The sequence below is a fragment of the Macrotis lagotis genome, chromosome 8 (genome assembly GCF_037893015.1).
Source record: "Macrotis lagotis isolate mMagLag1 chromosome 8, bilby.v1.9.chrom.fasta, whole genome shotgun sequence".
NCBI lineage: Eukaryota > Metazoa > Chordata > Mammalia > Peramelemorphia > Peramelidae > Macrotis > Macrotis lagotis.
In genome coordinates this window covers 31142172-31165257 of record NC_133665.1, presented here as the reverse complement: position 1 = coordinate 31165257, position 23086 = coordinate 31142172, and the positions used below count along the sequence as shown (strand labels likewise).

Sequence of the window (23086 nt, the reverse complement as noted above, 5' to 3'; positions counted from 1 at the left end):
TGGTAGATAGTGAATAAAAAGGAAATTAGAGTACCTCAAGTTCCTACCTAACAATAGTGGTGGACTAGGTGGTAAAACCTGAGTTAAAATCCAGTCTCAGATGCTTAATAGCTGTGTGACCTTGGATAAGTCATTTAATCCAGTTTAACGTCAGTTTCCTCATCTGTAAAATGAGTTGAAGACAGAAAAAGCAAGCCACTAATCCAGTATCGCTAGTCAGAAATGACTGAAATAATTGAACAACAATAGAGGACACTGATATTTCACTTAGGAAAAAAATGTGAATAAAGTAACTATCTGAATAGTTTTCAATTTGAGATGTTGTGACCTCAGAATCCTAAGGGGGTAAGTCTAAAGCTACAAGTGACTTGTTTTCTCCAACTCCCTATTTTATGGATGTAGAAATTGAAAGCCATGAGAAATGAAGAGATTTGTTCACAGTCACAGAAATATCAGCAGAGGTGGAATTTTATCCCAGATGCTCTAATTCCAAAGGCAGTTCTTGTTCCACCTCTTAGCATCTTATATCCTTTGATTGTAGGTTGCAAGGAAAGCAAGTGATTGGCCCAGCCTGAACAAAGATATATAGGAGACCCAAAAAATGATCTCCATATAAAAAGACAATGGTCCACTACCTCTGAATCCTTGGCAGCAGCTAGTAGAACATACTACTTTATCGGCCATCATCTGACCTTTCTGTACTTTAAGATATCCCCTGATAGATGGCAAGGGACTTGGGCAGAGGTACCTGAAAAAAATCTTTCCATTTCCAACATATACAGACCATCTAGACAGTCAAAAGAAAGATAGGAGGAGGTTCTTAGACTGACAGATTTGCCATAGGCAGCAATTTCAACCATACTGAAAAACATACCCCACAAAATAATAAATGAGCTAAGGTTTTAAAAAATACTTAAAACTGCAGTGGATCTCAAAAAGTCATCTAATCTAAATTCCCTTAATTTACAAAATGAGAAAACTGAGAGACCAAAGGATTTTAAGTGGCATGGAATGTAATCATCAAAGGTAGAATTTGAATATCTGTAATTCTGATTCCAGATATGGTAATTCTTCCACTTTATCAAAGAAATAGTCCCAGAAAGGTGACTCATCCAAGGTTAGACATCACACATGGTAGTGCTACAAGCCCTGTGCTACTTAAGATTTTTGTTCGCAACTTCAATGAAGATGGAGAGATTGAGGACAGCTACATGGTGCATTGGATAGAGCACCGGCCCAGGAGTCAGGAGGATCTGCATTCAAATTCGACCTCAGACACTTAATAATTGCCTAGCTGTGTGATCTTGGGCAAGTCACTTAACCCCATTGCCTTAAATAAAAAAAAATTTACAAAAGATGGAGATGGCATACTCATTGAATTTATAGATGTCATAAAGATAAAAAGGATAAATAAAATGTTACATATAAGTCTGCATCCAAAAGATCTCAACCAACCTAAATATTGCACTGAATACAAAAGTCTACAATCACCTCTAGTACAGGGTAAATCTTGTTCAGATATGGGTTAGGTCTTTGAGGTCCTTTCCAACTCAGTTCCTGAAAGACTCTCGGGGACCTCTGGAAATCTAACAAAGCCTCAAGGAACACCCCCAAAACTTCCATATAAATGGGACCTTCTCAGTTCTTGCTTCGCACAGCCTCTGAAAGATATGAAAGGGAGTGCCCATCCTTCCTCCCACAGTCTTGAAAGAGTTTGAACTCAGAAGGAATTATAAATGAACAGATTATAGTTTCAGCACTGGGAAGAACCAGAATGGGGCTTGAATTCAACTCCTAATATTACAGATGAAGAAAGTCCCCAGAAGGTTATGTGACTTGTTCAAGGTCATACAAGTCCTGAGTGGTAGAACCAAGATTCAAAACCTGCCTTATGATTCCATCCACCAAAGAGAACATATACTTTACCCCCTCAAATTCTGATAGAAAATGTTCTTTCTTTTTCTCTTCCTTCTCATCCACCCCCATAACCCTTCTTTTACATGAGACAGACGTGACCTACCTAGTGTAATTTATTCTTTCATCATCAATGTCTTTAGATTTATCATTACAAAGGACATCTGCATTACCCTTTAATACAGATCATCAGTTCTTAAGTATAAAACTAGAGCTAGAAAATCTCACTAATTATAATCTCATTCATGAGTGAAGCTGTTCCTGAGGGTGCATTTGACTACTTTAAAGAACTGAAAAAAAATCATATTTCATTACTTCTATAATGAGGTGATATAATGTGGATTGTGATAGAACATCAGTACTTACTGAGAACATTAAATGGAGTGATAATCAATCATTTTTTTCTTTCTCATAAGAAGAATATTCTATATCACCAGGTTCTGCTTAAGGAAGTTTACTAGTTGATAGGGTGACCATTTGTGATGACCCCACTATTCAATTCAATCCAATGCAAAGACTGATCAACCCATTCCAAGATAGGTCCAGAAAACTCAATGACAAAAATCAAGCAGTCCTATCCTATGAAGAACTTGCATTCTACTGAAGGAATACAATATGTATAGAGATCATAATAATAATATCAATATTAGCATTTATAAAATAATGCTACATACTCAATACATACATTCTACATACTCAATCTCACTGAATAAGCAGATCAAAGATGGTATATAATCTAAGAAGGAAAAGGACATTAACCAAGAAGAGAATGGGAAAAGGTTTCATTAAGAATTTTACTTCTAAATAGAACTGAGAAGGAACTCTAAAAATCTCAGAGGAAGAAGGAGGATATCTCACATGTGAAGGGCATCTTGGGCAAAATGGAGAGGAGTAGAACAAAGAATATTGAATCCAGAGAATGGATAGTGGTTCTCCAGTTTGCATGTAGAGGGTCCTCTGGCTGAGTTGAGTCTTGAAAGAAGCCAGGGAAGTCAAGAGACAGGTGTGGGAAGGAAAAAACAAACAGGAATGGGAGACAGCCAATGAAAAGGAATCAAGACAAGGCAGCTAGATGGTGCAGTGGATAGAGTCCTGGAGTTAGGAGGACATGAGTTCAAATATGATCTCAGACTCTTAATAATTGCCTAGCTGTGTGACCTTGAGCAAGTCACTTAACTCCATTGCCAGAAAAGAAATGAGAGTCAAGAGATAGAGCACCCTCTAAAAGGAAAAACTAGAAGACTTACTACCTTCAGATGATAGACTTTTTTTAGAAGGGAGTTGAAAGTAAAAAGATAGAAAGTTTGTAAGAAGACAGACTTTGAAGGGTTATAAAAGCCAAAAAAAAATTTATAATTGATCTCAAAGGTGACAGGGAGCCACTGGAATTTGTTGAGTAGAGGAGCACCATGACAAAAACTGCACTTGAGAAAAACCACTTTGGCATCTGAATGGACAAGGGACTGGGGTGGGGAAACACATAAGTGAGAAAGACCAAGTGAAAGCCTATTGAAAGAGTCCAAGATTGAATCAGAGTAATGGAGGTGGAACTAGAGAGAAGGGGACATAAGTGAGGAATGAATAAGTGTCTGCAGACCACTGCAAACACAATGTAAAGTTGCTGATTCGAGAGCAACGGGTAAAAGATGCAAGCCTTTGGATCTGATGCAGGGAAAAAAAATCTTTCTAAAATTTAAGACTATCCAAAAATGGGCTGCCTCAAAAGCTCTTGGATTCCCCCTCACTGGAAAATTTCAGAGAGGTGGATGTCATCCCTAGTTAGGTCTGTTATAATGGGGATTCTTTTTCAGGGTAAGGGTTGAACTACATGATCACTGGTGGTCTTTCCAATTCTTCTTCTGCTCTTTGCATGAATGTTAAAACTGTTCCATGAAGGAGTGATACCTCCAGTACTTTTATTGAATTTCCCATCACATGCTATGAATGTATGAATCATGAACCACATGCTATGAATGTAGACCTCTGGTCTAAGGTGATATGCACCAAGACACTATGGAGATGAACCAGGCCAAATGGAATAAAGAGTGAGAGACCACAGTCAAAAGAAGCATTTGGCAGCTTATAAGGATGATAGTGGGACCCTTGGGGCAGAAGCTGATCTGGGATGAAGTCCAACCCTATCCCAAACCAGAGTCATACTTCAGGAATCACTCTGGCCTTTGCTTATCTCTTTTTGTCTATCAGCATGGGTCACATCACTGCTAATGGAAATTATGAGCCCTTATCTGGACCACAGGTAAGACACTCAGCCAAAATCAATCTAGGATGGACCATAAGCAAGATGCTGTGATGACCACTTGAGATTTTTCTAAAGGTAAGCAGGTGGTACAGAGAGCTCAGGGCCATACTGGAGTCAGGAAGGCCCAAGCTTCAATCAAGCCTCAGAAATCTATTAGTTGTATGATTCTGGGCAATTCATTTCATTTCTGTCTCCCTCAATTTCCTCATCTGTAAAATGGAATTGATAATAACAGCTTTCTAGCATTATTATGATGATCAAATTAGATATTTTTAAAGTGTCTAACATAAGTTCCTGATACAATAAAAATGTTAGCTATTAATTATTGGGGCAGCTGGAAGAGACAGTAGCTTAGAGCACCTAAGCGCTAGAGTTAGAAAGACTGGAGTTAGAAAGACTCATCTTCCTGAATTCAAATCCAGTCTCAGATACTTACTAGATTGTGACCCTGGGCAAGTCACTTAACCCTGTTTGTCTCAGTTTCCTCATGTGTAAAATGAGCTGGAGAAGGAAATGGGGAAAATCCCAAATTGAGTCATAAAGTTGGATGACTAAAAAAAATGAGTAAAAACAACAACAAATTCTTCTTATTATTAACTATGGTAGTCCTATTATTTTCCCTTGCTGCTAAGTTAGTTGCAGTTTCCTGTGTGTCTCTCATCAGGACCACACACACACACACACACACACACACACACACACACACACAAACATTCACTTACTTTAGTTTTGTCTCTCTTGCCTCTTCTGACTCTAAGCAGGTCAAGGAGATCCATGAGTTCTTGGCCCCAGGCAAAACAGACTGGATGAGAACAGCCAGGAGGATAACAGCCCCCAGTCCCCATTGCATATGTCCCTCAAACAGAACACGTCTCTCTTTCAAATAAACAAAGTCCTGGACATCTCCAGTAACAATAAGAAGAGGCCAGTCTCTCTGGCCAAGGCAAAGTAAAGAGGGTCTATCTCTTCCACTGTTCTAAGCAACATGTTGCTTTTATTGGAGCCCGACATCACCTTAGCAACCCTGGCTGCCTTCACACTCTGCTGACTACAGTCCAGACAAACGGGTCCTCTCACACCTACACAGTACCATCTCCCCCTCATCACCTCTCTACAGGCTGTCACTTCTTAACATCCCTGGCTTTCTTTAAAAGCTCAATTCACATGCCACTCTCTACATGAAGGTTTACCTGGTTCCCTCCTCACCAACGCTCCTAATGCCTTCCCTCAATCACTTTTCACAAATTGTGTATATGTCTCATATATTTTTAAGAATGTGTCAGTTTGACAGGGACTCGCCACATCAGGCTTTATATATCTTCAATGTATAAAACAGGGACTGGCACATAATAGGGATAGGACTTGAAATTTCATTTGTATGAGAAATTTTGGGGTAGAGAAAACTCCTTCCTAACAATGTAGGTGGTCACTTTCTCTACATTTTAGGATCTTAGATAGTTGCCAAGGGCAACAGAGGAAAAATGCTTCACCTAAGGTCATACTGCCAATATATGTCAGAAAATGATTTGAACTGAGGCCTTCTAAGTGTTAAGGCCTCTATTCACTACATCATGCTACCATTCTGGTATACAATAAGTTTCTAATAAATGCCTTTCAAATTATCTATTAATTTGAAACTCTGCTACTTATTCCCTGCATAATGCTGGGAAAGTAACAGCAACAAAAATCACTACTGCATAAAATAATAGTGATAATAATATAAATAATAATATAATATAAATATAATATAGCACTTTTATAATATTTTCAGATTTTCATATCATGATACAGGTTAACTCATTTTATCATTTAGGAGATGAGTGCTATTATAATTCCCATTTTACGGATGAGGAAAAATGAGGCGCAGAGTGGTTAAGTGACTTGTCGAGGGTCACACAGCTGATAAACATGTAAGGCAGGGTTTGAACTCAGGTCTTCCTGACTCAAAGTCCTGGGCTGCATCTATTGTACTATCTCACTGCCTCCAAACTTCCACTTCATTTCATCACTGTTGGCCTTTCTTTCTTTCTTCTCTGTATGATAAGGAGATTGGATCAGATGATCTCTAAGACAAAAATTCTTAATAGGAGGTCCATGAAACCTAGACTGAAAGGAGACCACAAAATTAGATTTAAAAAATTACAATGGAGAGGCAACTAGATGGCACAGCAGATAGAGTCCTGGAGTCAAGAGGAGCTGACTTCAAATCTGACCCTGAAAGCTAGGAATCCCCAAGACACCACTGTTTAAACAGGAGACCTGCTGGTTGCAATGACTTAGATAAAGAATGAACTGCCACTAAAGAAAACTAAGATTTTGTTTAACAAAAAAAAAAAAAGAATGAAAAGCTAATACTGAGACATAAGGAGTAAAAATATATCTGATAAAACAAAAACTCTCAGTAATATAGACAGGCTTCTTAAATCTTAGTCCCAAAGATGGAGAAAGGTATACAGTAGCCATCTAATCATATTCAATTCTAAAATGATTTTTAAAATAGTTTAAATAAAATGAGTCACTGGACCACACATATATAACCTCTAAATTCCTAATTTTACAGATGAGGAAAGAAGTCCAGAGAGGTTCATAGGATCATAAAGCCATAAAACGGAAGTAATCCAAGGGGACCCTTCTAATCTAACTCTCTTATTTTACAGTTGAGGAAACCAAGGCCCACAGAGGTTGTATCTTTTACCAGTTACACAGGTATTAAGTGATAGAGATGGAGATTAAGTGATTTGTCCAATATCATATACACAATAAGTATCAGAGTTCAGGTAATAAACTAATTTATTTAATAATAATAAATTTATTAAGCATCTGATTTATGTTTTGTGCAAAAGACAAAAGTCAATCTTTACTCTCAAGAAGCTCATAGTCTTATGAGAGAGACAATATTTAAGTAACTATATACTAACAAGCTATTTATACCATAAATTTGAAGTAACCAATAGAGGGAAAGAACTAGAATTAAAGAAGGGATCTGAAAAGGGAATCTTGGGATTTTTGCTGAGCCTTGAAGGAAGCCAAGATAATAAGAAATAGTGAGAAGGAAGGTTTTTCCAAACACAGTGGTTGTTGCTTGTTTGTTCTTTGTGGCATCAAGGACTGTGGCATCAAGAAGATGATGCCATGACTTACAAATGAATTTGATTTAAGTGTGAGAGGGTTGTGTAAATTCACCAGATTCATTTTCTTCTTAAGAGCCATCTGGCAAGATGTGGTGAGATATGGATCAGGACAACTGTAGATAGCGCTGGATGTAGTGGGAAACCTTGACCCTTTTAGATAAAGGGCTTTCCCCAGTTCTCAGTTTGACTGAGGCAAGGCCCATTCAGTGATTAAGGCTAGGTAAGAAATGAGACAAAGAATGGACCAAGTGGGGCCTGGACTAAAACCTGTTGTTGGTCAAAGATAGTCAAAGTGATTTGAGTTAAAGGCACTAGCAAAAATGGTCAGTCAGAAAATGAAGTATCAAAGTTTGAGAAATAGTAGAGACCAGTATCACTGAATCTCAGTATGTGATGGAAAATAAGGTATAAGAAGACTGGAGAGAAGGAGTATGAGGTAAGGGTGAGAGATTGGAAGAAAGAGGTTATAAAGGACTTTGAAAGGGCAAATTTTTAATTTGATCATAGAAATTATAGGTGTGTAAAGAATACGGAGGTAGCATGATAAAAACCAACAGTCCTTTAGGAAGATGACTTTGACAGGTTAAGTAGAAGGCAGACTGGAATGAGGAGAGACCTGGTCTGACAAGAAGACCAACAGAAGGCTGCTTAGATAGTCCAGGTGTGAAGAGTTGAATGCCTACACCAGGGAGTGACAGAGTCAAAGGAGAGAAGGGGGCATGATCAACCAGCAAAGGGGAGTGAGAAGGATCCTTTGAGACAGACAGAGAGAACCAAGAGAGAGGAATGTCCTGAAAATCTAGAGAGAAGAGAGTATTGAAAGAGAAACAGTTTATGACCAAGGAAGAGATGGAGAACAACATTAAAAACAAATTAAATAATTTTGATTACATTAAATTAAAAAAGCTTTTGCACAAACAAACCACTGTAACCAAGATCAAAAGAAATGCAGTAAATTGGGAAACAATTTTTACAACTAGTATTTCTGGCAAAGGTCTCATTTCTAAAGTATATAGAAAACTGAGTCAAATTTATAAAAAAAAAAAGCCATTCCCCAATTGACAATTAGTCAAAGGATATGCAAAGGCAACTTACAGATGAAATCAAAATGATCCATTGTCACATGAAAAATTGCTCCAAATCATTACTGATTAGAGAAATGCAAATTAAAACATCTCTGAGCTATCACATCACACCTATCAGATTGGCCAATAGGACAGTATTCAATGTTAGAAAGGATGTGGGAAACCTGGGACACTAATATATTGTTTTGGGGTTTTTTTGTTTTGTTTTTTAGGTTTTTGCAAGGTAAACAGGGTTAAGTGGCTTGTCTAAGGTCACACAGCTAGGTAATTATTAAGTGTCTGAGAACGAATTTGAACCCGGGTATTCCTGACTCCACGGCCCATGCTTTATCCACTATGCCACCTAGCCGCCCCTGACACTAATATATTGTTGATGGAGCTGTGAACTCATCCAACCTTTCTGGAGAGCAATTTGGAATTACTCCTTTAGGAGTAATTGTGCAATAAAAATGTGCATACCCTTTGAGCCTGTAATACCACTCACTACTGGGTCTATATCCTGAAGAGATCATGAAAAAGGGTAAAAACATCATGTATACCAAAATATTCATAGCAGCTCTGTTTGTGATGGCAAAGAATTGGAAATCGAGGGGATGTCTATCAATTGGGAAATGGCTGAACAAATTGTGGTATATGTATGTCATGGAACACTATTTGTTCTTTTAGAAACCAGGAGGGATGGAAATTCAGGGAAGGCTGGAAAGACTTGCATGAACTGATGCTGAACAAGATGAGCAGAACCAGAAGAACATTGTACACCCTAACGGGAACATGGGGGTGATGATCAACCTTAATGCACTTGTTCATTTCATCAGTGCAATATTCAGGGACAATTTTAGAGTATCTGTGATGGAGAATACCTTCTGTATCCAAAGAAAGAACTGTGGAGTTTAAACAAAGATCAAAGTCTATTACCTTCAATTATTTTTTAAAAAATTATCTTATGTAATACATAATTTTGCTCTCTCTAATGTTTTATTTTCTCCTTAAGTATATGATTTCTCTCTCAACACATTCAACTTAAAGCAAGGTATACCATAGAAACAATGTAAAGACTAACAGATTGCCTTCTGTAGGGGGTGGGGGGAGGGAAGTAGGAAAGGGGAAAAATTGTAACACTCAAAATAAAATCAAAAAAAGAATTATTGGATTATCTGAAAGCCATAATCAAAAGAAAAAGAGCCTAAACATCATATTTCAGGAAATTATAATGGAAAACTATCCCCATATTTTAGATCCAGAAAGTAAAATAGAAATTGAAAGAATTTACCAATCACTTCCTAAAAGAGATCTCAACATTAAATCAAAATATTATAGCCAAATTCTAGAGCTCCCAAGTCAAGGAGAAAATATTACAAGCATCCAAAAATAAACAATCTAAATATCCTGGAGTCACAGTCAGAATCACATAAAACTTAGCAGCTTCCACATGAAAGAACCAGAGGACTTAAAAATATGATATTCTGGAAGGCAAAAGAGCTAGGATTACAACCAAGAATAACAAACTCAGAAAAAAACTGAGTATAATCCTTCAGTGGAAAAAATAGACATTTAACAAAGTAAAGAATATTAAGCATTCCTGATGCTTAATCAGGATCAGAAATGAATAGAAAATTTGATCAGCAGGGAAAAAGACTTTTGAGGAGGGCAGGATGAGAAGAATAAACAGAAGAAAATAGGATGGAGAGAAAACAGTCCTCAATAGGACTCTTTTACAGAGACATCATAGAGCAATAGAAAGGATGAATTAAGAATCAAAGAATGTGAATTTGAACCTCAGATCCACTACTTGAGACAATGGTCAAAACATTTAACATCTCCTGCCCTCATTTTTCTCATCTCTAAAATAAGGAAATGGAACTGAATGGTCTCTGAGGTCTCTTCCATGTCTAAATTTATGATCTTTTGATGATCACCACCATAGAAGCAGCTGTGATCCTCAGCAATTATTATAATTCTGAAACTCCCATCCCACCCAAGACAAAAATTGAAGCTGATTCCAAAGACTTTTTTTCTCCATCAAAAAAGACAGGTAACTCTAGATGTTAAATGGGAGCAATTCCTATAGCCTCCAAGTGGTAACTCAACTGTCACTGCATTATCCCTTTCTTCATAGGATAGGATGGCTGGTAGGTAACTTAGAGAGAGCAATAAATCATACCTTTGTCAAGCTGTCATGTGCTCTCACCTATCATTCCTGCTGAATTACATGTTCACTAAGTACACTTGAGTTTGCAGGTCATTGTCTCAATACAAATCTGTCAGCATTTTCACCATTGCTTTAAAATCAAGTGTATGAAAGGTCCCTGGGGCACCAAGCTAATTCAATGAGTACTAACAGAGTTTTCATTCCAACCCCAAATGAGCCACAGGCTCTTTACACCATTGACTTCTTTTTCTATTTTCATTTTCCAAAACTAACTCAGAACATCTCTTTACTCCACCAGCACAGAGAAAGCATAGGACAATTTGGAGAGAAGATAAGGCACAATAAATAACTATTCAAATAATCTGGGATTCCAATATTGAAGGTATTCTCTTCAATAAGGAAGCTGGGTAGCTTAGTAAACAGAGTATTGGATTTGAAATCAGAAAGACTGATTTCAGAAGTTTACTAGTTGGATGAATCTGGAATAATCATTTAAACTACCTCAGTTTCCTCATCTGTAAAATAGGAATGATAATAATAGCGTCCATCTCCCAGAGTTGTTTCTGAGAATCAAATGAGATATTTGTAAGGCACTTTGTAAAAGTCAGTTGTAATGATGATGGCAACTAAGAGATTACAATGAATAGAGCTCCAGGCCCAGAGTTAAGATCTGAGTTCAAATCCAGTCTCAGATATTTACTAGCTGTGTGACCCTGGGCAAATCACTTCATCCTCACCCTATTTGCTTCAATTTCCTCATCTATAAAATTAGCTTGAGGAAAAAATGGCAAATCAGAATTAGCATCTTTGCCAAGAAAACCCCAAATGGGGTCCCAGAGTTAGAAATAATAATAATGATGATAATGAAGAAAATCCTTAACTTATTCATACTTGTACTTTCTATATGATTTCTGCTACTGTGCTCCCATAAGTTTGATCCACTGAATCTTTATTTTCTTTTGATATTGTAAGGGTATCAATGGAAACACAAACTAACAGTTATCCTTTGCTCTTGTCAGAGGTAAATGCATTGATAAGAAAATGTCAGCATGATATAATAGGTTGCCATGCTATTATTTTGGACTACATGATATTTAAGATATACTATTTCAATTCTTTCTTTTTCAGGTAGACTTTGTCTGGCAGGTCTAATATGAACATGTTTTGCAACATGGATCTTTCAAGTAAAGTCAGTGAATTTTGGCTCAACAAAGTAGAAACACTGCCTGCCTATACAGTCCCATATTTCCTGGATGCTGCAGATTCCTTCTGATGATGACAGGCAACAAAATCAGAGACAAGTACAAAGCCCAATTAACATACCTCCAACTTCAAACACAGCCCCACATGCTAAGCAGACACAGTACAAAGAAGTGCCAAAGGGAAAGATAACTGTTCTCTTTGAGGTACTAGAACCAAAGGGTATATGTCTTATTTTCAAGATTTTCTGTTTCAAAAGCCATTGACATGTTTCATACTGATTTCACACAAATCAAAGTGAGATGTTGGTATTGAACCATAGGCTAGAGGAAAAATTTCCAAATCAAAAGAAAATTTACTGTCATTAAATTCCTCAGTATCAAATAAATTTTTCTTTCTGTAATGGTTCATAGCAGGAACTCTGAATTCAGAGGAAATGAGTTCAAATTCTCCTTCTGATGGTTACTACCTCTGTGATCCTGGGAAAATCACAATCTTACTGGTGCTCAGTTTTTTTTTATCTGAAAAATGATTGTGTTGAACTACTTAACTTCTGGGGTCCTTTCCAGTTCTATTCCTCAATCAACGGACTTGTTAGGTTCTCTGCTAAGTGATAGATATGTGATTCTATGATCCCAAAATTAAGCAATGAGCAAATTACATTTTTACTCCATTATATTTGGGAAGGAATCTATGTGTCTCAATGGAGAGGTTTCAGTTCTGTGACAAATTGCTTCTCCAAAATTTAAAAACTGTAGGTGTTTTTTTGAAAGAAATATGAACCAGTTGAGGACACTATCTGAAGAAATAGTTTGCTTGCCTTCGTGGTTCCTTTTTTTAGAAATTCTGTATGAATGTCTTCTTTTTGCTATTTTGGGTTTTCCTTTTCTGCAAGAAGAGTGGTTTTCCAGGAATCCCTCCAACCAAAGTAAATTTGTAGTTCTTTCTTAACTAGGGAATCATGCTATGTCCCAGACTGACCAGAAGGGGGTGTTCGTGCCCAAGGCAGCTCTTCAGGGACCAACTGAATTGTAAATTCTATGAAACTATTTCCCTTCAGAGTAATGAGACAGCATCTTGACTCCGGTAGTTCTCAGCTGTATCGTCCCATAACAAGGTCTATATTCATTGCAACCTTCTAAAAACTCTGGCTCTGTTTCCCACCGGACCCAGGTTATGATGATGGAGGAGTCATTCATCACAAGCACTAAATGAGAATCCCAAGCTAGGAACTGATCCCAAGTATTGTCTCTTTTCATTTCTGATAGCCTATCCCCTCATTTTTTATGGAGTCAGTAGTCCCTTTCAAGATCATAGTAAGAGGAAATATAGAGTAATAAAATAAATTCTTGTCTCAAAAGCAACTGGGCATGGGGATGTCAATACTATTTAGTATCAAGGCTTCCAACAACTACCCTAGGAAAAGTATATGCTAAAAATAAAAGAGTTGATATAGAAACATATGTACATATGTATTACCACAAATCTTACCTCAATAAATAGGGTAGTTGACAAGTCACCATTGGGAAAACAATATATACAAGAAAAATATTCCAACTCTCCCTCCAAGTTTCCTAAGTTAGTTTACACTATACCACATACAGATGTAATGATTGATAATGACAGCTACCCCCCCTACTTTGATGACAAGAACTCTGCAAGCATACAACCAAGTCTTCTGGCTTCTCAAAAAAAAGGATTTCTGTATGCTATGCATCATTGAGGCACACTGACAAATAGCATGCCATATTACCTGAGTTCATTCCTGTGCATTTCCATTATTTTCCTTTCTAGCTTGTGGGACTGCTTAGGGAAAATCTCAAAGTCACTGATGTAATTCTCCGGATGTTCATCAGGGTCATAATCCCCAAGCTCAGCTGTGAAGGAGGGGAGGGACAGAGAGAGAGAGAGAGAGAGAGAGAGAGAGAGAGAGAGAGAGAGAGACTGATTAAGAACAAGTAAATGAACATTATGCAGAAAACATTTCCCAGTGGGAGTTTCATGTCATTCTGAATTAATTAAAAGAAAGGTCAGATTAAGTGCATACCTAACACAATATATATTTGCTATCCCCCTTTCCCCAGTCGCCAAGGAATTCCATAGCTTGCTTCCATGGATACCCTTGAACTCTTATTGTGCATTTGAAGCTAAGTAGAAAAAGTGGAGGGTTACAATTTATCATTCATGATTCCTCCCTTAGTTTCTTTTTCCCATTAATTTTAAAGAAAGGGAACATGATGTAGAACAGTGGTGATAGTAGTGGTTGTTGAGTCATTTTCAGTTATATCCAATTCTTAGGGTCCTTTTTGGAGGTTTTCTTGCCGAAGATACTGGAAAAGTTTGCCATTTCCTTCTGCAGCTCTTTATAAATGTGGAAACTGAGGTATAAAAAGATGAAATGATTTGTCCAGGGTCACACAATTACTGTCTGAAGCCAGATTCAATCTCAGGAAGATGAGTCTTCCTGACTCTTAAGTCTGACACTCTATCCACTGCATCACCTAACTACCCCAAAGCAATGGTGTTCAAGTCAAATAAACATTAGAGGATCCCTGAAAACAAGGTTTGCTATAGACAATAGAAAGTTAGCTTTAGAGTTAGGAAGACCTAAGTTCAAGTCCTCCTTCTGATATACATCAGCTGTGTGAACAGGGACACTAAAGTCATTTAACTTTTCAGGGTCATTTAACTTTGCATTGTGTTAAAATTATAAATTTCAGAGAAGATATCAACCATACCAGTAAGGAGAGTTTCCTCAAATAAAAGTTCCTTATACCAATGAAATCACAGTCACCACCCCCCCCCCCATTTTAAAGCATCAATAATATTATAGCTTTTTTAAATCTATCTATAGCTTCATTAGGACTATGATCACACATGAGGGTATTTGGCAGCAGCACCCCCATTAAATACCAATAGAACCCAGCAAGAAGTATCTCTCAAACTAATTATTTATTTTTTAATGTTCTCCTTAGCTATCCCTGGAGCCCCATTACTGAGTTCTTGAATATGGCTCCAATTTGTGATAGCTTTACAGGCAAATGACAATAGTTATGTTCTCTGGTAAGCAGCAGTTTCTAATCATAAAAAAAAAAGTTTGTTGATTTGTTTTTGTTTCACAATGCAAAAATCATTTCCCAATATGTCTTTCCCAACTCTATTTAACTCTTTCCTGTACTGTACTCCTTCCAGATTGCTCCCTAAATTTGTACTCACACTCCCAAATTGGGTCAGGGCAAATGCTAATTCAGGTTGTGTTGATAACTCCATAGTTGACCAGTCCTTCTAGAGTTCATGAACCCTACCAGCATACCACTTATTAACCATCAACCAATAGACTTAACTAATTCTTAAAACAATTAACACAAATAGTACAGTAAGCTCAGTATAAAACAATCCTGCCTACCAACCTGGGGCTCATTTTCCTATAAAACACACACACACACACACACACACACACACACACACAGAGAGAGAGAGAGAGAGAGAGAGAGAGAGAGAGAGAGAGAGAGAGAGAGAGAGAGAGGAGGCTCAAACCTAGTGAAGGAAGGAGTGAAAGCTTATAGCCTCCAGTACTAAAGGGAAGGAGGGAGTGGGAAGGAGAGAAAGGGGTAAAGAGTGAAAGGGGTGGGCAGGGCAGGGAAGGGAAGGGCAGGGCAGGGAAGGGCAGGGCAGGGAAGGGCAGGGAAGGGAAGGGAAGGGCAGGGAAGGGCAGGGCAGGGAAGGGCAGGGAAGGGCAGGGAAGGGCAGGGCAGGGAAGGGAAGGGAAGGGCAGGGGGGCAGGGAAGGGCAGGGCAGGGAAGGGCAGGGCAGGGAAGGGAAGGGAAGGGAAGGGCAGGGAAGGGCAAGGGAAGGGAAGGGAAGGGAAGGGAAGGGAAGGGAAGGGAAGGGAAGGGAAGGGAAAGGGAAGGGAAGGGAAGGGGGCAGGGCAGGGCAGGGAAGGGAAGGGAAGGGAAGGAAGGGAAGGGAAGGGAAGGGAAGGGAAGGGAAGGGAAGGGAAGGGAAGGGAAGGGAAGGGAAGGGAAGGGAAGGGAAGGGAAGGGAAGGGGAAGGGCAGGGCAGGGAAGGGAAGGGAAGGGAAGGGCAGGGAAGGGCAGGGAAGGGCAGGGCAGGGCAGGGCAGGGAAGGGAAGGGAAGGGCAGGGCAGGGCAGGGCAGGGCAGGGCAGGGCAGGGGGAAGGGAAGGGCAGGGCAGGGGGCAGGGCAGGGCAGGGCAGGGCAGGGAAGGGAAGGGAAGGGAAGGGAAGGGAAGGGAAGGGAAGGGAAGGGAAGGGAAGGGAAGGGAAGGGAAGGGAAGGGAAGGGAAGGGAAGGGAAGGGAAGGGAAGGACCATAGAGTATAAAAGATAAGACCTTTTCAAGAATGCTGAACTTCTCAATGGTTTAACTGACCAGAGTCACATGGTGTCTTCCTCTAATGAAGGAATCTCCCATTTCTAGGCCTTTGCCGCACTGGCTGGATATACTCCCTCCACACTGGCACCTCATATAATCTCCCTTCTATATACAGCTCCTCCTTCATGAAGATTTTCTTGATTTTTCAATTAATACAACCTAACTACCTCCTATGTAACTGCCACATATATCTGTATATAATCTCCTTTTTATATTTATATATGAATTTGTAGTTGACCCACAAAATAAAAGCTCTTTAAGAGTAAAGATTATTTCATTCTTTGTTTTTCTATCACCAGTACCTAGTCAAATGTCTAATATATATTACTTATATACATATATTTGATATATTAATTGATATATATAATGATAATATATATTATTGATTTTTACCATAGGACTGAAATGAATGTCTATCATCCCTTGATGGGTCAATTGCCAAAAGATTCAAAGGCAACCCTGACATGAGGACTAAACCCCGTTAACAAGAAAGATCAGAACCTGCTCCATAATTCTTAAAGGGCTTAATAAAATACTTGCTGGCTTGATTTGACTTTTCCTCAAAGGCTGTCATGCACCTTGAAGATTTTTGTTTGTTTTTCCCATGCCAAGAGAAGCTGAGTAGTCAGCTTCTAGTTTTCCTTCTTCACCTAATATCCTGTGGTAAAAAACTGACATCTTAGATAATTTTAATGTATTTAAACAAGGCCTGGCATTTTTCTAAGAAAACTGAGTATCTATAGAATAGCAAATAAGAAAACAAGGATGCATTAATTCATTCAATATTTTATAAATAATTACAATATCCAGAGAACATTGCTAGGCACCAGGGAGAAGAAGTAGGAGTTAAACCTAGGATTTCCCAGACATAGGGGTACTAATTTCAAATACACTTCACCAATTAAGCCCTGATACCTAATCTTCAGTGTATAGTATTAATTAGAGTTGCCTGAAATAGGATTACTCACAATGTGACCTACAAACCCCTTGGGGATCCATGAGGTCAAACTATTTTCATAATTATAATAAGATGTTACACCTATTAAAATATCTATCCCTTATGATTTCTCTCTCATCACATTCAACTTAGATCAATGTATACCATGGAAACAATGTAAAGACTAACAGACTACCTTCGGTGGGGGTGGGGGGAGGGAAGTAAGAATAGGGGGAAAATTGTAAAACTCAAAATAAACAAAATCTTTCTAAAAAAATTTTAAAAAATCAAATAAAATATCCATCCTTTTCTGACTACTGATTACGTGAGGTCAGATTTTTTTCATATATTTCACTCGAAACTATATTACAAAGGATTGAATGTAAAAGCACCTATGACACAATTCAGCTGTCTTCTATTGTCAGATATTACTGAGATTTGAAAAAATATGTAAAACTATACCATTCTTTTCATTAAAATCTTGGGGGAAATATAGTTTGTTCACTAAAAATGTTATTGACATTAACATGTAATGGGTTTAATATTATTTAAATAAATTAATAATACTTTTAAAATTTAGTCACTTTTAAATTTAATAGGGTGAATATTCATAGATAACACCCACATGAACAAAAGTATCTTTGGGATCTTCAATAATTTTTAATACTGTAAAGGAATCTCAAGACAAAAACTTTGAGAACTGCTGGCCTAAAACACTGAATGGCTAAATTACTTGTCAAGGTCACACATCTAATATATGTCAGATGCAGAACTAAAACCTAAGTCTTCCTACCTTCAAAAACTGTCCAGTTCTCTCTCCATGATACCAAACTACCTCTTATTACAAGGTCCCCCAAAGAGACAAAAAAATTAGGTAAGACATAGGCTCTTCCTCAGTGGTGCTTCCAGATTAGTAGAACAATAAGGCCTAGATGTAATGAACACTATTACATGGCAAGGGCACCTACAATCTGCAAAACATGGTACTGTGGGATGTGTTCAACAGAAAAAACTTACAAAGCAAACTTTAAAGGTAAAGGGGAATTCAGTAGATGAAGAGTTGGGAGGAAGTGGACATTCCAGGCATGGATAAAAAGGTCAGCAAATGTAGGCATGTTCAGGGAGACAGAGAAATAGTCAGGTTAGACAGAGAAGTCAAGATGAAGTCAAGTCCAGATCTGCTCCTAACTTCCATCCTAATGTGGAATATCTCTTTTACATATCTCTGCAATTGGTCATCTGGTTACTCTTGCAATAATTCCAGACACATATAACTCATTATTTCACCAGACAGTTATCGTCCATCCTATTAGAAAGATGAAGGATAAGTGGAAGTAGAGAGAGCTTATCAAGTAAGCATTTAATGTGCTAGGTATCTACCATACTATATGATGAGAATATCCCCCCCCAAAAAAGATGGTTCCTACTCTCAAGGATTTTATATTCTAATTTTGTTGTTGTATAGTTGTGCCTGACTCTTCATCATTTGGAATTTCCTTGGTAACGATACTAGAATGCTTTGCTATTTCCTTCTCCTTCTCACTTAATAGATGAGGAAACTGAGACAAATGAGACTAAGTGACTTGCCCAGCGTCACACAGCTAGTAAGTGTCTGAAGCTAGATTTGAACTGAGGTCCTCCTGTCTAGTATAGGCTCCTTACCTGAGACAAAGGGGACAACAGAATGAAAGAATTTTAAAACTGAAAGAAATCATCAGGTCCATTGTTAATTCTGTTTTCCACATAGAAGCTAATATAAGAGTTATTAGTAAGTAAAGTTAATAAGAATATGACTTGTTGAAGTATGTATACTTTCAAGTATAAAAATAATTGCCTTTTAGAAGGTCTGCTTTGAACTTGTCCTTTGGTACTCTGGTAACAATTCCCAAATAAATGAATACATTGTGAAAGCTTTATTGGTGGGTTTGGAATTTGTATTCTCAGTTGTTCATTTTTATCTCCTCTGACACAAGTAAACCTTGACTGGAAATATTAATATGTTGATGACAAGAAAATAGAGGAATTTGTTTGTTCATTTTTAATAGTTTAACAATTTGGCATGATACAGGGTGTCCCAGAAGTCTAAATTAGGTTTTAAGCTTATTAAAGTTTTAATATTTTGTCAGTAGTCAATTTATTAAAACACCTACTATGTGCTGGCACTGAACTGGGAAGACAAATATGAAAAAGTCTCTGCTGCCCTCAAGGAGCTTACAATTTAATAGGGGAAACCAATACACAAAAAATGCTTACTTGACAAAGATTTTTGTCTAGATCTCAACACATTGAGATTTCAGTTTTAAAATTCTTTGACTCTGTTGTCCCCTTTCTCTGAAGAACACAACTATTTCCATTTTTAATGCAGTTCACTGTTCTCAATTGGAGAGGGCCACCTTATTTTTCTATACTGATGTCTTTGATGATACCTTTGACCCCACTACTTCATTGATAATAAGTGGCATTCCATCACCAAGAGTGAGCTGCCCTCAGGATGACCTGCAACATTCAGAGACTAACATCTGCCTATGGTCCAGGAGTGGGCAGTCCATTGAGTTGGTCATACAGTGTATGGATTTAACTGTCACCACAATTGAGTTAATTTTCTTTTTTTCTTTGTATCATCAATTCCTAGTAGTTACTTCTAAGTGTTTAATGAATCAAATTGAATTATGAACTGGGCTAAGAATTTTTAAAAGATGAGGATCATATATTAGGTCCCTAACAGGACCTTGGAAACTACTGAGTCTAGTCCCTTCATTTTATAGATAAGGAAACTGAGGCAAAGAGAGTTTAAGTGACCTGTACAGAGTCACACAGTTGATCTGAAGCAGGATAGGAACTCAGATCTTTAAGACTCTTAATTCCAATGGCCTACAAGATTACTCTACACTAACCTTGGATAGCCTTGGGGAAATTATTCATTACTTTGAATGTTTCCAAACTTCTCCTTGAAACAAAGGTCCATGTTTTAAACTTATAAACATATTTAAACAATATTCTCTCTGTATCACAAAGTATCTACCAAGTATGGCATGTTTCAATCTCTGGCAAATTCAAGGAGCTTTAAAGAAGCATCTCCATAGATTTTCCCATCTCCATAAGCCCTATGTTGCCAAGTGATTCAATTCAAGGGCTGATAGAAGTAGATCTCTAATTTCTCACAAAGAAAAGACATCCCTATCACTTTAACACTACTTTTTTTACTAGTACTTTAAACCAGAATATCTTAATCAGTGTTGAAACCTCAGCCAAAATCTGATATTTATTCTTTAGTTGTTGCCAAGGAAGGAAAGGGGAGGACCTCAGGATTCCTTTCAGAGTCATGCAGGACCTGAAAATCAGGTCAAAACAACTGTTTTACAAGGCTGAGATTTCCTCTCAAAGAATGAGATGTGCTAGTGATACACTTAAAAAAGAATATCTAAGCTATTTTCTTAGTAGGGAAATGACTACTGCATCTTCTTTAGAGGAACTTAGAAATATTTGTTTGTCCTTTGTTCTCAAAGAAGACCATGACATCAGGTAGACGATGCCATGACATGCAAGACAATTACAAGTATAAGACAATACATGCATATTGACCTTGACTGACACAAAACTAGTTAATCCATGGGATACTCAATCTCTCTGCTATTTTAGATTTCCTGGAATGTGCACCCAGCACACACATACAGATACACACACACACACACACACACACACACACACACACACACACACTTTTCTCAGCTCATAAACATATTAAGATTCCTGTTCCATGAGATTAGATCCCTTGTATCCTTCCAGACAGACCCTACAGCTTTCTTTTCAATTGGACCCCAGGGAAAGAAGAAATGCAAGTTGATCCCTTAGCTTAATCCTGGAAAACATCACCACAGTAATGATCACCACTATATAGCCCCTGGAGATTGGCTTCCCTCAAACTTTCTCCATTGTGACAAAAGGGAAACATTGGGATGAGTGTGATGTCATTTTTCTCTAGGCACCCAGATTCTCTAGAAACCCAAAATGCAATGAACTAAGTATGTCTCTATTTTTGATCAAGAACAAAGTCCTCTGTCCCCACCCTTGAACATTCCCAATAAACCATAGTACAGGGATATATCTACTCAACTCAGAGCACATTTAAAAGTAAGGGCTCACCAAATGTTTGACTAACTTTTCAAATCAAAGGGCTGTAAGTTCTTGCCCATATAAAAGGGGAGACATTCTAATTCAACTATGGAATTCTTGAGATAGCAAGAGAAATTTGACCTTGTGAGTGACTATTATTCCCCTTACTCAAAGAGAAAGTCCTTCTTCTCTACCTCATAGTCAGAACTCATTTTATTTAGAATGAACTCAATTTTAAAGAATAGCACTAGTAGGGCGGCTTCATGATTCAGGTTAGTATTCAGTGTAATACAAATTTGTACCTTAGATCCAGAAATTCTTAGGACAATAAAAATGTAAAGTGAAGAAAATACACCTTTCTTCCTCCTTCCACCAATTTCATTAGCAGACTGAGTTGTCAATCAGGACTAAATATGTGATTATCATAATATACTAATTGCAGAAAAATCTGTCAGTATCGACAGTATCGGTTTGCCAGTCACAAAAACTGGAAACTATTCCACTAATTCGATATTAGAAGATCCCAAGCAGAAGTTTGAGGTTGCAAACATATGCTACTTCTACCTAGGAGGTACCAATGCACTAGCAGACATTACAGAGTCTTTAGACTACTGCTCAGTGCCTTCCTCATCCTCTAAGAAGTAACTGAGTGTGGAAAAATTGGGACACTAATTCATTGTTGGTGAAACTATAAACTGATCCAACCATTTTGGAAAACAATCTGGAATTATGCCCAAAGAGTTATAAAACTGTTTTTAGCCTTTGGCCCAGCAATACCATTACTAAGTTTTTTCCCCAAAGATGATTAAAGAAAAATAGAAAAAAAAAACCTATATTTCTAAGTATTTATAGCATAGCAGCTCTCTCTGTAATGGTAAAAAAAACTGGGAATGGTGGAGAAGTTCACCAATTGGGGAATAGGTAAGATGGAATATTATTATGCTATAAGAAATGTTGAGGTCAATGATGTTAAAAAAAAACACAAAAAGATTTGCACGAAATGAAGAGTAAAATGAGTTGAACCAAAAGAATATTATATATAGTAACAGCAATATTGTTTTAAGAATGACTTCGAGCAAATAAGTCATATTTACTATTATAAATATTCAAATCAACTATAAAAGACATATGAAGAAAGACACTGTATACAGAGAAATAACTGATAAATGGAAGTATGTATAGAATTTTATATGTATGTGTGCTTACCTATTTGTATTTAATGGTAGCCATTTCTGAGTTAGAGGAAAGAAAAAAAGGAGGGAAGGGAATTTATATAACTTTGTTGTGAATTTAAAAGGAATAGCACATTGTACATTATGAATTTGTAGTTCAATGCACAATCATCTTTTTATTGTATTGAGTCATGGAAATGCTTGTTTTATTCCAGAAATTAAGAATAATAAATTTAAATTTAAAAAATAGAAGTAATTGGAGAAGAACATTCTTTTGGGAGTTCCCCGTCCTCAAAGGAAACAAAACCTTGTGCTTTTCCAGTGTAGTTATGGACCTGTTCTACTGCTAAAGTCATTGATTCTTCCTTCAGTTCAGAGTTCTCATGCATAACTAAAGAGGACTATGGGGACCATTGAAAGAATCCTGGAAAAAATCCTCCAGCCTTTTGCTCTTTCCTTAATTGACAACAAATACCATGGGGTGGAAGGACCAGGAAATGGTGCATGTACCATACCACAGGTCACAAGCTTACCTTGAACAATACAGGCCCCCAGATAGGCAGCATCTGTAAAGGAGCACAGCAGACGACCGTGAAAAATGTCCCTTTTAATTTGCAAATATAAAAGATACCTGTAATACAAAAGGAGAAAAAAATTCATGCTTTTCATTTACTTGTTATACTAGGGTAGTAACAATTTTCTGGTAAATACAATTTAATATATAATGGAATA

The 23086-nt window shown here is 37.5% G+C and overlaps 1 protein-coding gene across 19 annotated transcripts in view; it reads right to left on the bottom strand.

The window, feature by feature from the left end:
- FRMD3 (FERM domain containing 3) overlaps nt 1-23086 on the bottom strand; it is a 329113-nt gene that overhangs the window by 87757 nt on the left and 218270 nt on the right. For all 19 annotated transcript variants that reach the window (XM_074196651.1, XM_074196656.1, XM_074196661.1 and 16 more), the window contains 2 exons: nt 22888-22985; nt 13493-13616 (listed from right to left, as the gene is read on the bottom strand). In XM_074196651.1, coding sequence (XP_074052752.1) covers nt 13493-13616; nt 22888-22985 — 222 coding nt within the window. The remainder of the gene's footprint in view (nt 1-13492; nt 13617-22887; nt 22986-23086) is intronic.